Below are 15,776 nucleotides of genomic sequence, written 5' to 3' on the forward strand. Positions count from 1 at the left end.
AAAGGAGCAGCGCCCACTCTGGAGATTAAATATGGGACTATTGGCGGACGAGGGGGTATGTGTAAGGGTGAGGGATGTATTGAAAGGTACCTAGAGATTAATGATGACGGAGAGGTCCAGGTGGGAGTGGTCTGGGAGGCGCTGAAGGCGGTGGTTAGAGGGGAGCTGATCTCCATAAGGGCCCATAATGGGAAACAAGAGGGTAAAGAAAGGGAGAGATTGTTGAGGGAGATTTTGAGGGTGGATAGGCAATATGCGGAGGCTCCAGATGAAGGGCTATACAGGGAAAGACGGAGATTGCACACGGACTTTCACTTGTTGACCACGGGTAAGGCGGAGGCACAATGGAGGAAGGCACAGGGAGTGCAGTATGAATATGAAGAGAAGGCGAGCTGGCTGCTGGCCCAACAACTTAGGAAGAGGGGGGCGGCGAGAGAGATTGGAGGGGTTAGAGACGAGGAGGGAAAGATGGAACGGGGAGGAGAGAGGGTGAACGAGGTGTTTAAGGTATTTTACGAGAGGCTATATAAGGCTCAACCCCCGGAAGGGAAAGAGGGAATGATGCGTTTCCTAGACCAGCTGGAGTTCCCGAAGGTTGAGGAACAGGAGATGACAGGACTGGGAGCGCAGATTGAGGTGGAGGAGGTGGTAAAAGGAATTGTGAACATGCAGGCAGGGAAGGCCCCGGGACCAGATGAGTTCCCGGTGGAGTTCTATAGGAAATACGTGGACCTGCTGGCCCCATTTCTGACGAGAACCTTTAATGAGGCTAGGGAAAGGGAGACACTACCCCCGACGATGTCGGATGCGACGATATCGCTGATCCTGAAACGAGACAAAGACCCGCTGCAGTGCGGGTCATACAGGCCTATTTCCCTCTTGAACGTAGATGCCAAGCTTTTGGCCAAGGTGATGGCGATGAGGATAGAGGACTGTGTCCCTGGGGTGGTGCATCATGATCAAACGGGGTTTGTTAAAGGGAGGCAATTGAATGCTAATATACAGAGGCTGCTGGGGGTGATGATGATGCCCCCACCGGAGGGGGAGGCGGAGATAGTGGTGGCGATGGATGCAGAGAAAGCATTTGATAGAGTGGAGTGGGACTACCTGTGGGAAGTACTGAGGAGATTTGGATTTGGAGAACGGGTTCATTAGATGGGTTCAGCTCCTGTACAGGGCCCCGGTGGCAAGTGTGATTACAAATAGGCAACGATCTGACCACTTCCGACTATATAGGGGTACAAGACAGGGATGTCCCCTGTCCCCATTACTGTTTGCGTTGGCAATTGAGCCACTGGCCATAGCGCTGAGGGGCTCTAGGAAGTGGAGGGGGGTACTTAGAGGAGGAGAAGAGCATCGGGTGTCATTATACGTGGATGATTTGTTGTTGTATGTCGCGGACCCAGTGGTGGGGATGCCTGAGATAATGCAGACACTCAGGCAGTTTGGAGAATTAACAGGATATAAAATGAATATGGGGAAGAGTGAACTGTTTGTGATGCACCCCGGGGAACAGGGCAGGGGAATAGACGATTTACCGTTGAGGAGGGTAACAAGGGATTTCCGGTATTTAGGGATCCAGGTGGCCAGGAACAGGGGAACCTTGCATAAGCTTAACTTGGCACGACTGGTAGAGCAGATGGAAGAGGACTTTAGGAGGTGGGACATGGCGCCCCCGTCATTGGTGGGCAGGGTGCAGGCGGTTAAAATGGTGGTCCTTCCGAGGTTTCTTTCTGTGTTCCAGTGCCTCCCTGTACCGATTACAAAGGCCTTTTTTAAGAAGGTGGACAAGAGTATTATGAGCTTTGTGTGGGCTGGAAAGACCCCAAGAGTAAAGAGGGGGTTCCTGCAGCGCAGTAGGGACAGAGGGGGACTGGCACTGCCGAGTCTAAGTGATTATTATTGGGCCGCCAATGTGTCAATGATATGTAAGTGGAAGAGGGAAGGGAAGGAGCGGCGTGGAAAAGACTGGAGATGGCGTCCTGTAGGGGAACTAGCCTAAAAGCACTGGCGACGGCGCCGTTACCGTTCTCCCCGAAAAAATACACCACAAACCCAGTGGTGGTGGCAACTCTGAAAATTTGGGGGCAGTGGAGACGACATAAGGGAGTGACGGGTGCTTCAGTGTGGTCCCCGATAAGGAACAACCATAGGTTTGTCCCGGGAAGGATAGATGGGGGATTTAAATCTTGGCAGCGAGCAGGAATTGCGAAATTGAAGGACTTGTTCTTAGACGGGACGTTCGCGAGTCTGGGAGCACTGACAGAAAAATATGGGTTGCCACCTGGAAATGCATTTCGCTATATGCAAGTGAGGGCATTTGTGAGGCAACAGGTGAGGGAATTTCCGCAGCTCCCGGCGCAAGAGATCCAGGACAGAGTGATTTTGGCGGCATGGGTGGGTGATGGTAGGGTGTCAGATATATATTGGGAAATGAGGGTTGAGGGGGAGACGATGGTAGAGGAGCTGAAGGGAAAATGGGAGGAGGAGCTGGGAGAGGAGATTGAGGAGGGGCTGTGGGCAGATGCCCTAAGTAGGGTAAACTCTTTGTCCTCGTGTGCCAGGCTCAGCCTGATACAATTCAAGGTTCTACACAGGGCGCATATGACGGGAGCAAGGCTGAGTAGATTTTTTGGAGTGGAGGATAGGTGCGGGAGATGCACGGGAAGCCCGGCGAACCACACCCACATGTTTTGGTCATGTCCGGTATTGCATGGGTTCTGGGTGGTTGTGACAAAAGTGATTTCAAAGGTGGTGGGGGTCCGGGTCGAACCAGGCTGGGGGTTGGCTATATTTGGGATTGCAGATGAGCCGGGAGTGCAGGAGGCGAGAGAGGCCGATGTTTTGGCCTTTGCGTCCCTAGTAGCCCGGCGAAGGATTCTACTTATGTGGAAAGAAGCTAAACCCCCGGGCGTGGAGGCCTGGATAAACAACATGGCAGGGTTTATAAAATTGGAGCGGATAAAGTACGCACTAAGAGGTTCGGCTCAAGGGTTCACCAGGCGGTGGCAACCGTTCATAGAACATAGAACATAGAAAATACAGCACAGAACAGGCCCTTCGGCCCACAATGTTGTGCCGAACCTTTGTCCTAGATTAATCATAGATTATCATTGAATTTACAGTGCAGAAGGAGGCCATTCGGCCCTTTGAGTCTGCACCGGCTCTTGGAAAGAGCACCCTACCCAAACTCAACACCTCCACCCAACACCAAGGGCAATTTGGACATTAAGGGCAATTTATCATTGGCCAATTCACCTAACCCGCACATCTTTGGATTGTGGGAGGAAACCGGAGCACCCGGAGGAAACCCACGCAGACACGGGGAGGACGTGCAGACTCCGCACAGACAGTGACCCAAGCCAAGTAGACTATCTCGCAGAGCGATAAGGGAAAATAGGAAAGGTAGCAGCAGCAGCCCAGGGGGGAGGGGGAGGGCTCATTTGGGCCCTCAGGGGTTTTATGTGCGTGTTTATATATTAGTTATTTATATTTGATTTTACGAAGTTACTATTTTAGTTACTATTTCTGTTGTTTCTTATTTTGTTGTTGGCGTTAGTTAGTATATTATTTATTTAAAAAACGATCAATGAATATATTATTACAAAGTTGTAAAATGGGAAATCTTTGTTTGATCGAAAAACTTTAAAATATATTTTTTTTAAAAAAGAAATGTTTGGCTGCTCAAGTGGCTGCAGTGATGTCAGACTGTGGGTGGAGCTGAGCTGTGGCTCAGTTTTTTATTTTCGCTTTGAGTTAAAGCTTGGGTGTGCCTGTGTTTTTTTAGTTTCGTTTTAGTGTTGGAGCTGCAGCCAGCCAAAGGTGGTGTAATTTTGATCTCTCTGCAATCTAAAGACTATCTCTAGATCATTTGGTGAATTCAGTGTGATAACTGCTCTCAGTAGAGAATTTAAACATGATGTGCTTCTTTTAAAAGGTTTTTTTTTGTCCTATGGATGTTAAAAGTTAACCTTTTGGGCAGCACGGTAGCATAGTGGTTAGCATAATTGCTTCACAGCTCCAGGGTCCCAGGTTCGATTCCCGGCTTGGGTCACTGTCTGTGCGGAGTCTGCACGTTCTCCCCGTGTGTGCGTGGGTTTCCTCCGGGTGCTCCGGTTTCCTCCCACAGTCCAAAGACGTGCAGGTTAGGTGGATTGGCCATGCTAAATTGCCCTTAGTGTCCAAAATTGGCCTTAGGGTTGGTTGAGTGGGGTTACTGGGTTATGGGGATAGGGTGGTGTGGGCCTCGGTAGGGTGCTCTTTCCAAGAGACGGTGCAGACTCGATGGGCCGAATGGCCTCCTTCTGCACTGTAAATTCTATGATCTATGAAAAGGAAAGTTTAAGGATTACTTAGAGTGTTGTATTCTTTGGGGGGGTGTATTTGAATTGATGGTTGCTAAGATGTTCACTGTATGTTTGAAAAAAGGTTAACTGAGTTCATAGAATAAACATTCTTTTGCTTTAAAAAATAGTTTTCCATTTCTGCTGCACCACACCTGTAGAGTGGGCCGTGTGCTCCCCATACCACAATCTAGTAAAAGTCGTGGGTCAGGTGATTTCCGTGATATACTTTGGAATTCTCTAAACCCTGGCCCATAATATATGGGAATTGAACCCGCGTGATTCCCCAATGGAATGGTAACACAGGTGAATCAAAGCGGAGCGTGGGCTTTATTATCCGCAGTCAAAGCCGGGACTACGAGATTGTAGGAGTTGTGGTTTTCTGTTGCTGCGTCTTGTAAATAGTTGCATGGAAATAGTTATTCTGCTTGTAAATAAATAGTTGTTGCCTTTATCTACTTGTGGTTTTGTTACCACAGCTAGTATGCAGGTACAGCAAGTAATTAGGATGGCAAGTAATTTGGAAAGCTAATAGACTATTACTGTTAGTTGTTTGGGTAATTGATTATAAAAAGAGAGAAGCTGTACTTCAGTTGTACAAGACACTGGCAAGACTACATCCGGAGTACTGTGCACAGTATTAGTCTCTTCATTTAAGGAAAGATATAAATGAGCTGGAAGCAGTTCAGAGAAGATTTACTAGATCAACAGGAATTGAAAGATTGTCTTGTGAGGAAAGGTTCAACAGGCTATCCATTGGTGTTTAGAAGAGCAAGCGGTGACTTGATTGAAATCTTTTAAGACCATGACAGATATTGACAGGGTGGATGTGGAGAGTATGTTTCCTCTTGTAGGAGAATCTAGAACTAAGTACCACAATTTAAAAATAAGGGGTCACTCATATAAGAAAGAGATGAGGAGAATTTCTTTCTCGAGGGTTAAGAGCTTTTGGAACTCCTCCTCAAAAGGCAGTGATAGCAGGGTCTTTGAATATTTTTAAAGCAGAGCTCGATCGGGGCTGGAATCCTCCAGCCGTTGGGATTTTCTGGTCCCTCAGACATTGCACCCCCAAAGAAGGTTTCCCGACGGTGTGGGGTGGCTTCAATGGGAAATCCCACTGGCAAGCAGCGACGGTTGAGAATGCCGCCACCAGCGAATGCCACGCCGTCGAGGAACACACGGCTGGGGAACTGGTGAATCCCGCCAAGGTTCTCGATTAACAAGGGGGTGAAAGGCTATCGGGGGTAGGCCAGAATGTGGAGTGGAGGTTACAATCATCAGCCATGATTTTATTGAACTCACCATCACTTCTGAAGGGCAACTAGGGATGGGCAATAAATGATGGCCTAACCAGCGAAGCCCACATCCCAGAAATTAATAAAAGAAACATTTATTGAATGGCAGAGCAGGCTTGAGGGGCTGAATGGCCTACTCCTGCTCCCAGTTCGTAATCTCCATGATCATTAGTGTTTAAAAATACTTCGATGGAAGCAGATGTTTCTCACAAAACTGTCCCTGTCCCCAGGGTGAATTAATCAGCACTGGGAGCTCCCACTAACTGCTGTGGATTGTTTTCAACAAATAGATGTTTTTAATGGTTCTGAATAATTTTTTTTAAATTTACTACAGAACTGACAATTTTACCCCAATCTGACTGTAAAACGTGTTAATTTTCAGTCATTCAAATTCAGGTTATTCACAGGATTGACACTGATTTTTAAAAAGATTTGTGATAAATCCCTTTTAATTTGCATAATCAAATTTTACCAAGTTACTGGTGATAAATATATTAAAGTATAGTCCTTAATTTAAAAAATATATATTTTGCTTTGTTTTAAATATTGTACTAATTCATGGCAGATTTGGTGTTCTACAATATGTAAATGAGCTGGTGCAGAAATTTGGGAGAGGAAAACACTTAAAAACACGTACACTTTGGATGCAAATCGCCAATTGCGCCCAAAGCAGAACCTCAATCACCAAAGCCTCCTTCTGATAAACATTGAAAATTAACTTTAATTGTATGCTCATCCCTCCCATACCATCATGCAACCTTTTTCTCTTTGCCTCTTTAATTCGATTCAGCATTCGTCACTGAGATTGAAGAATAATCAGTACAAAGGAACTAACAGATTATCTTGGAAGCATCTCGACACTTTGAACTTTTGTCGATGAAATCTGATCTTCTGCACCAAGGAGAATTAGTCACATTTTGGCCCTAAAGGACATCCTCTTCTTAAAGAGCATATCAATTTGATCTATAAATGACTGCAATGACTCCTCAATCAGCCAAATACAAAAGTAAAGAGTCAGAGAAACTGATGACCATCCTTTTCCAAATTTGGGCTGAACTCGACTCAGTTGCAAGCTCTGGGACACAATTGTCCATCTTGTTCTAAAATAGATGTTGGGTCACTGACGATCCACACTGGCAATGTGTATAACTAAGTTAAACTACATTACACTGAGTTTAGAAATTCATTGCAACTTTTTGCTAGAGCTAACCTAACCAGTGGAAGTGGGCCCTACCAAAAAAGGGCTAACCAAAGGACAGTTAGATATTCAGTGAATAAAATCTCGTAGATTTGTTTTTAATTGTAATGTCAACTTATCTCAGTGGCAGCTTTGTCACTTTAGCATTAACAAATTATGATGCATATTCAAATATTTTTAAAAGCTGTAATTTGCAGCATTACACACTTTACACAGGCATAGAAAATGTCATTCAAACTTAAGCAGAGGTTTCGGAGGACTGAGACTGCGGTCTTCAATATCAATGATATATGCATAAAATGCAAGTTACATGTTTAGTTTGTTATTTTACCAACTGATACATATTTACAATGAGGTAAAAAAAAACACCAGCTGACTTACTTGGAAAGGGCACCCGAAGCAATTAAAAAAAAACATTTTTGTGGCATAAAACACAAGTGTATTTGTTTGGAGAATCTGTGCCCTGATCTACACCTTGATGAAAACAAAATCCATTGAAGTTGGGGCTGCGGGCTTTGGAATATAGAAACTTAATAGGGAAAACTAGCTTCTTTACCTTGTCTCCAGAGTCTAATTTATGGGGCTGACAGATTATTGCTGAATAGGAATTGTGGTATAATTATTCATGCAGAAAATTTATTGATTAATTAAAAATCTTTTGATCACAGGAACAAGCATTGCTAAGTCAAATTAACTGGTTTCTTTAGGACATCTTTTGTACAGAATATTAATTGTGCTACAAAGCAATTAAAGTAGTATTGACTAACACAACGTGATGTTGTGATGTTAGAGTACTGGCACTTGTGCCTACAGGAGCCAAATCAAACACTCAAGTCAGGATTCTGATTTGCAATTCAGTTTCCTACAGGAAGCAAGTTTGCCAGTCTTTAACTCTGCTCTCCAGGGAAGAAGGGAAGTACATAATTCAATTCCTTCAAATAATATGTTCATGTGGGTTAAAGCGGAAGGAAGAGAATAATATCAACGATTTAGAATTCAGGCCAAGTTCAAAGCGAATGCAGGGCAGCTAGACAATGGCAGTGAAAATATTAGGAAGTCAAAACCAGGTATCTCACGTTGTGCATCAATGTTAGTTTGAATTCATAAGAATCTGAAGCAAGCAACTGTACTGGGTATGGCTGGTGGTCAGGCTGAAGATTAGGCTGTAATGTATATGTTGGCTGAAGACGTTTATATTTTTCTCATCATCAGATCTGGTGATGGGTTGGCCAAAAGTAGTTCTGAAGTCCCCAACACTGAGCATATTTCAAATTCATGATAGCAGTCTTTTTTGTCACTTGGATATACACTTCATGTAAGAACTGAAACTTGGTGTCGTTTGAAGCTGGAACATTAAACCTTGGCTGCAATGGTCCTTTTGACAAGTTTGGAGTGAGCTTCACACTTCTGAACGTCTTACAATGTCCAAAGACAATGCAAATAAATATATCAGCCAACTGGGAAGGACATTCAACACCCATCTTCAAACTAGCACAGACAAGAGATTAAAGGAAAGTCAACCATAGTCAGTTAGAAGCAAACATTCATGAGTTAAAAGCAAATTACACATCACCCACACCCCCCCCTTCCAACTCCATATCAACAATGGGTACAAAATGGATACAAATGACAGTGAAGTTCATAAAATTGGTAACTATTTAAAAGAAATTCAACTGAAAACTCAAAGAACCATCCAGCTAACTTTTGAAAGGTTTTCAAGGCTGCATGAACAATTTATTAAAAGCTACACTTTTTTAGCACAGAACACCAAAATTGGTTACAAAATATATTTTCTACTGTACATAAAGAAAATTACTGCAGTTTGTGTGGCAAAAACTGGGTGTATTTTTAGAACAAGGCCTCATCACTAGTAGAATGTGGGAAACCCAATACTCAAATAACCAGAACTTGAGCACAAATTTTTTCAGAGAAGGTGAAATCCCTCCACCTTGGGAGGACAATGGCAAACCACAATTGTACATGAAGGCTGAATATACGAGGTGGATAATTAATATACAGGAGTAATTCCCGCCAGGAATCTCAATTCAGGCTCAATTCTAAACATTCCACAGCCGATCTTGGGCAAACCCGTTTCAAAAATGAAATACACAACAATAGGGTTAGAATCTCACCTCACTGGTCCGGAAAGCTACACGATAGTTGTATTGCAGCCCATCTTTTTCCTTTGATTCATCGAGCTTCTCTCTCCGGATGCTGACAGCCACAGGTCCAAGACTTTCATCAGTTCCAAAGTAATTTTGATGCTCTGCAGTAAAGGTGGGGTGTGTGAGAAGCAGACGAAAAATAGAAAGAGTGCAAGTGCAACTTAACAGACATGCCTCAAATAAATTTAATAACTCTCAACTGGTGGAGCATCATTCAAACTTTGCAGCTGTTTGACATCCATGATCTATCTGATTCATTATCAAGTAATTTTCTCAAGTAAAGCTGACAGTGCGCAAGAACAGAAATTTAAATTAAGATTCATAAATATTTTAGACTTTAAATTTAGTTCAAGTTCCTCTGGTTAATGGTCCTTGTAGTCAACATTTTATACACCTTTTCTAGTGAACAGAAGGAAAGGACTATGCATTGGCCATTGCTACCACATATGAAATGCAGAAGCCAAGTTGTGCAAGGTCCATAATTAACAATATGATGGATGACCAAATCTCTTATAGAGAGGCTGGGGAGAATTCCCTTCTCCTCCTCCAATAGTGTTGTGGGATCTTTTATGTCCTGAGAGTGAAGCCAGGGCCATGGTTTAACACCTCATCCAAAAGTAATACTTACAATACAGCACCCCCCCCCCCCCCCCCCGCCCCAAGTACCAGAATGTCACCTGGAGCTAGAGTTAGGGGTTGGAGCAGACCGGGCCACACAAGTTTGAAAAAAAGAACAAACTGTAATATAACAGGAAAGCTGTAAGCTAATTGGTTAGTGAGTATTGCAGCTGTTTCCCTATCACGAAGGTTGGGGAGTTAATCTATGGAGCTGGAAAATTAAAATGTTCAATTTTTCTAAAGATAATAAGGGTTAAGTAAATAAACCATTTCAGTTATCTTCCCAATATTTATATTTTTTTCAGGAAAGATAGGAAAGGAAGGAAGGAGTGTAAAGATAAGCCCAGCAACTAGACGTCAGTCAATTTAACCTTGATGGTGGTGAAATGGTTAGAAATGACAATTTGGGGCAAAATTAATAGTCGTTTAAGCCAATGTAGATTGATTCAGGAAATCCAGCATGAATTTGTTAAGGACAAACCATGTTTCACTAACAGCTTGAGTTTTTATGATGAGGTAACAGAAAGGGTTGATGAGGTTAATGCTGTTGGTGTACATGGACTTACAAATGGCATTTGAAAAAGTACTGCACAGCATACAAAGTTAGAGCTCATGAAACAAAAGGGTCAGTAGCATCATAGATACAAAACTGTCTGAGTAACAGGAAACAGTCGTGTTAAACAGTTGTTTTTTTAGACTGAAGGAAGGTTCATAGTGGAGGTCCTCAAAGATCAGTATTAGGATTCCTGTTCTTTCTGATATATATTAATGATATAGACTTTGGTGTACAGGACCCAATTTCAAAATCAGTGGATGATACAAAGTGTGAGGAGGAGTGTAAAACTTCAAAAGGATATGGGCACGTTGATAGAATGGGCGGACAAGTGGCAGATGAAATTTAATGCAGCAAAGTATGAAATTATACATTTTGGTAGGAAGAATGAAGAGAGACAACATAAAATAAAAGGTACAATTCTAAAGTAGGTTCAGGAACAGAGGCATTTGAGTGTATATGTGCATAAATCATTGAATGTGGCAGAACAGGCTGAGAGACCAGTTAGTGGGCGGCACGGTAGCACAATGCTTAGCACTGTTGCTTCACAGTGCCAGGGTCCCAGGTTCAAGGAGCCTGCACCGTTCTCCCCGTATCTGCGTGGGTTTCCTCCGGGTGCTCCGGTTTCCTCCCACAAGTCCCAAAAGACGTGCTGTTGAGTAACAACGCCAACAGCATTAACCTCATCAACCCTCTCTGTTACCTCTTTCTCCCTCAGTTTACCCAAACAGGCGCCGTAGTGTGGCAACTAGGGGATTTTCACAGTAACTTCATTGCAATGTTAATGTAAGCCTATTTGTGACAATAATAAAGATGATTATTATTATAATGGGACTTTTTAAATAAGGGCATGGAGTACAAAGCAAGGAAATTATGTTAAATCTCTATAAAATACTGGTGTGGCCTCAAGTGGAGTGTTACATACAGTTTTGGGTTACACACTTTGGGAAAGATGTGAAAGCATTACAGAGGTCTCAAAAGAATGGTTCCAAGGATGAGGAACTTCAGTTACCAGGATAAATTGGAGAGGTTGGGACTGCTCTCCTTGGTGAAGAGATGTCATCGAGATATTCAAAATCACGAAAGATCTGGACAAATAGGTGGAAGGAATGTGAACCAGAGGGCACTGATTTAAGGTGATTGGCAAAAGAAGCAATGGCAGCACAATTTTTAGAGCAAGTAGTTAAGATCTGGAATGCATTGCCTGACAAATTGGTGAGGGAGGTTGAATCGATGCATTCAAAGGGGAATTGGATTATTATCGGAAAACCAAAGAAGGGGAACAACACTATGGGGCAAGGGAGGGGGAGTGTTACTAGGTGCATTGCTCCTTCAAGTAGGCAGCAAAGACACAACAGGCCAAATGACCTTCTTCTCTGCTGCAACTTTCCTATGATTCTAATGTCAACCAAGATTCTGAACTGTCAACTCAGTTGGGCTTGAATCCACAATTCTTTGCTTCCAAGGCAAGCCATGGCTGACACTGTGGGATGGAGGAAGCCCCCCAATCTGACTCTGTGTAAACTATCTCCTGAAATTGTCTCATGGGGTCAATATACAGCACCAAAAAAGAAATTGACAAACATGCACTGATACTACTTTAAGCTTTTTTTGGTACAAATATGAACAAAATTTAGTCCCATCCTCATTTTCTTAAAATATAGGCCTGGATTCTCCACCGCCGGTAGCGGGGTCCCTGATGCGGCGGAGAATCAAAAAAACGGGATCAGCGCCCCAAATGCGATGCTCCAACCCTCTGCTGGTGGTGGGATTGAGGGACACGCCTCGCGTGAATTGCATTCAAATGTGTGATTGGAATGCACTTACCGCTCTTTGATGTGGTTGATGTTTGTAAACATTGGGGTTTCAGCACTTGGAGTCACTCATCCATGAAGGGACATGAATGAATCAAGGCTGCAGCTGTTTTGTTGAAGCTGCAAATTACATCCCACTACTATAAATAAATGCATGGTTTGCAGCTAATGATTCTGAGGGGTTGAAACCGGTCACAACTGTTCACCTTTCCAGAATGGATACGTGGAACTTCCAGGCAAGTGTTACAGCCTGGAAGTTCCGAGGGTGTTTCCTGCCCTTGTCTGGTCTGTTATCTACCTTCCAGTCAGTGGGTATCTGCAGGGTCCCTCTAGATAAGGGGTCTCTGTGGGGTGAGGGCTGGGATGCAGGCGGAAGCCTTGTGAACGGTGAATGAGTCTTCGGTGTGTGCGAGTTTAAGCCTCATCCAGTGTAAAGGGGTGCATTGGGCCCACATGACGATGGCGAGGATGAGCAGGTTCTTTGCGGGGGGGGGGGGGGGGGGGGGGGGGGGGAGATAGGTATAGGTGGTTTGGGGGGGGGGGGAAATCACGTCCACATGTTCTGGGCATGTTCAAGGCAGAGGGGGCTCTCGGACATGATGTTGGAGGTGCTGAGTGTCGGGGGTAGTTCAGAGTCCGGAGGTGACGATATTGGTATGTCGGGAGCTCCAGGAGTCCAGGGAGGAAGCGAGGCCGATGTATTAGCTTTTGCATCCCTGATAGCCCAGAGATGGATTTTGTTGTGTTGGCGGGACTTGAAGCCGCCGAAAGCAGGGATGTGCGTGAGTGACTGGCAATACTCCTGATGTTGAAGAAGGTTAAATTCACTCTGCGGGGATCGGTAGAGGGGTTGGCCCGGATGTGGGAACCGTTCATCAATTTCTTCATGGAGAATTGAGGGGTCAGCAAGGGGAGGGAGGGTTTGAGAGTTGTGGTTGTATATTGGGTTGATGTTTTGTTCTTCTGCTATTCTGTGTAAATTTATTAAATGCCTTGAATAAAAATATTTTTGAAAAGAGAAAGGCAGAACATTAATAAACTGCTTGTGAACTACACTGGAGTGATTTAAAAGTTGGAGTGATCTGGCACTAAGATGTTCCAAATCCTAAAATACAGCTACATAACACCATCATTTGATTGTTACTTCTGTTCATCACTGCAGCTATCATTTTAATCAATAAACAATAGCAGACATCTAACATGCAGGCCGGACAGTCCCCTTTCCAGAAACACAATGACAAAGGAACACTTTGGTTCTCAATGTCTAGAAGTGCACATTATTTGTAAAGTATTTTTTCTTGTATTTCATAGAATATCTACAGTGCACAAGGAGACCATTCGGCCCATCGAGTCTGCACCGATCCTCTGAAAGAGCACTCCCACCAATGCCCACTCCCCCCCCACCCTATCTCCGTAACCCTGCAACCCCAATTAAGCTTTTGGACACCAAGGGGCAATTTAGCCTGGCCAATCCATCTACCTGCACATCTTTGGACTGTAGGAGGAAACCGAGCACCCGGAGGAAACCCACGCAGACACTGGTGGGAGAATGTGAAATCTCCACAGTCACCTAAGGTCGGAATCGAACCCAGGTCCCTAGTGCTATGAGGCAACAGTTCTAACCACTGCACCACCATGCTGGTGAAATTGTAATGAAATATATTAATAGTTGAGTGACATCTCACCCAGTTATAATCGCTCTTTTCCACCTTTTCCTAACTTGATAACTGGCCTTAATAAGCAATGATGCCCCTTCAAAATTCATCTTTCAAAGCATTAAACAGGGAACAGATTGAAATGAATCATATTCTGAATAAAACAAAAGTGAATTTAGTACAGCATGTATTTGCATAATTGAACAACATTATCCATTTGCTGTATTACACTCTTGCTCTGCAATAACTTGTTGCTGCCAAGTAACGTGTTGCAATTAAGATGAGCCTTAACCAAACAAAGACCACAATACAGGTTTATGGATTTAAATGTTGTGGAATTTTGCATGCCTTAATCGGAGACACAGATTAATACTTTGTTCTCATCTATGTACACCATTAGGATTCTACATGAGAACCCTTTCACAGAGCTAGTGCTTTACAAATGGCATTTTCCTGCAATAATATTTAATTAATTAATGAATGCAGTTTTAATGCCTCCTTCCAAACACCCATCTAAAGCCGCAATACATTTCAACAAATGAAATGGTTTCACAGTTCTTCCAATATTCAACGGTGACAGGTCAATTATGCTCTTTTGACCTTTTTGTCGATTGAACCAGTAAGAAGGATGTACAAATTTATGTAACAAGTGCCATTCATTATTTTAGAACACTATTCTTGTGTCAGTAAGATTGCTACTGTAGTCGTGCACTGCTGTTTTTCAGTCTGTTTCATCCATGTGTGCAAGCTGCCAAAAGTGATGGGATGAAGTTGGGGGTGGGGAAAATTCTGCCTCATGCATTGCAATATCCTTGGAAATGCCCTTATGGTTGAAACCAGCTGCTATCATTTACTGAGAACAAAATCACACTAACAGTAACACATCCTAAACAGTGATTGCAAACATTCATACAAGCCAGGTGCCACCAACTGTCATTCCGCACTGTGACAAAAACCGGACCTCAGGGAAGATGAAAGGAAAAAAGGACATATAGAGAGTAATGCTCAATCATAAAACTAAAAATTTAAAAATGTACAGCCCTGAAATGTAAATCACATCATGCCAATGGAAGAAATCAGATTTGCAAATTTTTAGCATGGCGGCAACCTATCTTTTTGAGAGGAAAAGGATGTCCCATTCCAGCATTTCAAGGCAATTCTTAACTGGAACTATCTTAAAATAAGCAAAAGGAACTATTTATTATAAATTTGAAATAATGAAAAATAAGAGCATGTATGTTTCCTTATATTTACAGCAATTGAAAAATAGTTTATGTTTGACCCTCATTTGCACATATATTTAGTTAGGGTGGAAATAAGTACGTTACACTTCAAGTTGCTTCTTTTAACTTTCACAATAAAAATGCACACCCTAAACAATTGGGGGGGCAAATCAGCTTCACTACTCGCATTATACAGATGTTTATTTGTATGCAGAAGCATCATATGAAACAGGAACCATAATCAGCAATAAAATCAACTCTCAATGTCCAGATACATTGATACATAGAAAGTAGGAGCAGGAGGAGGCCTTTTGGCCCTTCGGGCCTGCTCCGCCATTCATCACGATCATGGCTCATCATCCAACTCAATAGCCTAATCCTGCATTCTCCCCATAACCTTTGATCGCATTCTCCCCAAGTGCTATATCTAGCCGCCTCTTGAATATATTCAATGATTTAGCATCAACTACTTCCTGTGGTAATGAATTCCACAGGCTCACCACTCTTTGGGTGAAGAAATGTCTCCTTATATCTGTCCTTATATCTTTACCCTGAATCCTCAGACTGTGACCCCTGGTTCTGGACACACCCATCATTGGTAACATCTTCCCTGCATCTACCCGGTCTAGTCCCCGTAGAATTTTATAAGTCTCTATGAGATCCGCCCCTCATTCTTCTGAACTCCAGCGAGAACAATCCCAACCTAGACAACCTCTCCTCATATGACAGTCCCGCCATCCCTGGAATCAGTCTGGTAAACCTTCGCTGCACTCCCTCGAGAGCAAGAACATCCTTCCTCAGAGAAGGAGACCAAAACTGCACACAATACTCCAGGTGAGGCCTCACCAAGGCCCTGTATAATTACAGCAACACATTGCTGCTTTTATACTCAAAACCTCTCGCAATGAAGGC

At 43.4% G+C, this 15,776-nt stretch overlaps 1 protein-coding gene across 4 annotated transcripts in view; it reads right to left on the bottom strand.

The window, feature by feature from the left end:
• The window catches only part of sipa1l2 (signal induced proliferation associated 1 like 2), an 825,665-nt gene that overhangs the window by 513,011 nt on the left and 296,878 nt on the right, over nt 1–15,776 (bottom strand). For all 4 annotated transcript variants that reach the window (XM_072498538.1, XM_072498535.1, XM_072498536.1 and 1 more), the window contains exon 4: nt 8,969–9,102. In XM_072498538.1, coding sequence (XP_072354639.1) covers nt 8,969–9,102 — 134 coding nt within the window. The remainder of the gene's footprint in view (nt 1–8,968; nt 9,103–15,776) is intronic.

Source organism: Scyliorhinus torazame, chromosome 4 (assembly GCF_047496885.1).
Source record: "Scyliorhinus torazame isolate Kashiwa2021f chromosome 4, sScyTor2.1, whole genome shotgun sequence".
In the NCBI taxonomy this organism is placed as follows: Eukaryota; Metazoa; Chordata; class Chondrichthyes; order Carcharhiniformes; family Scyliorhinidae; genus Scyliorhinus; species Scyliorhinus torazame.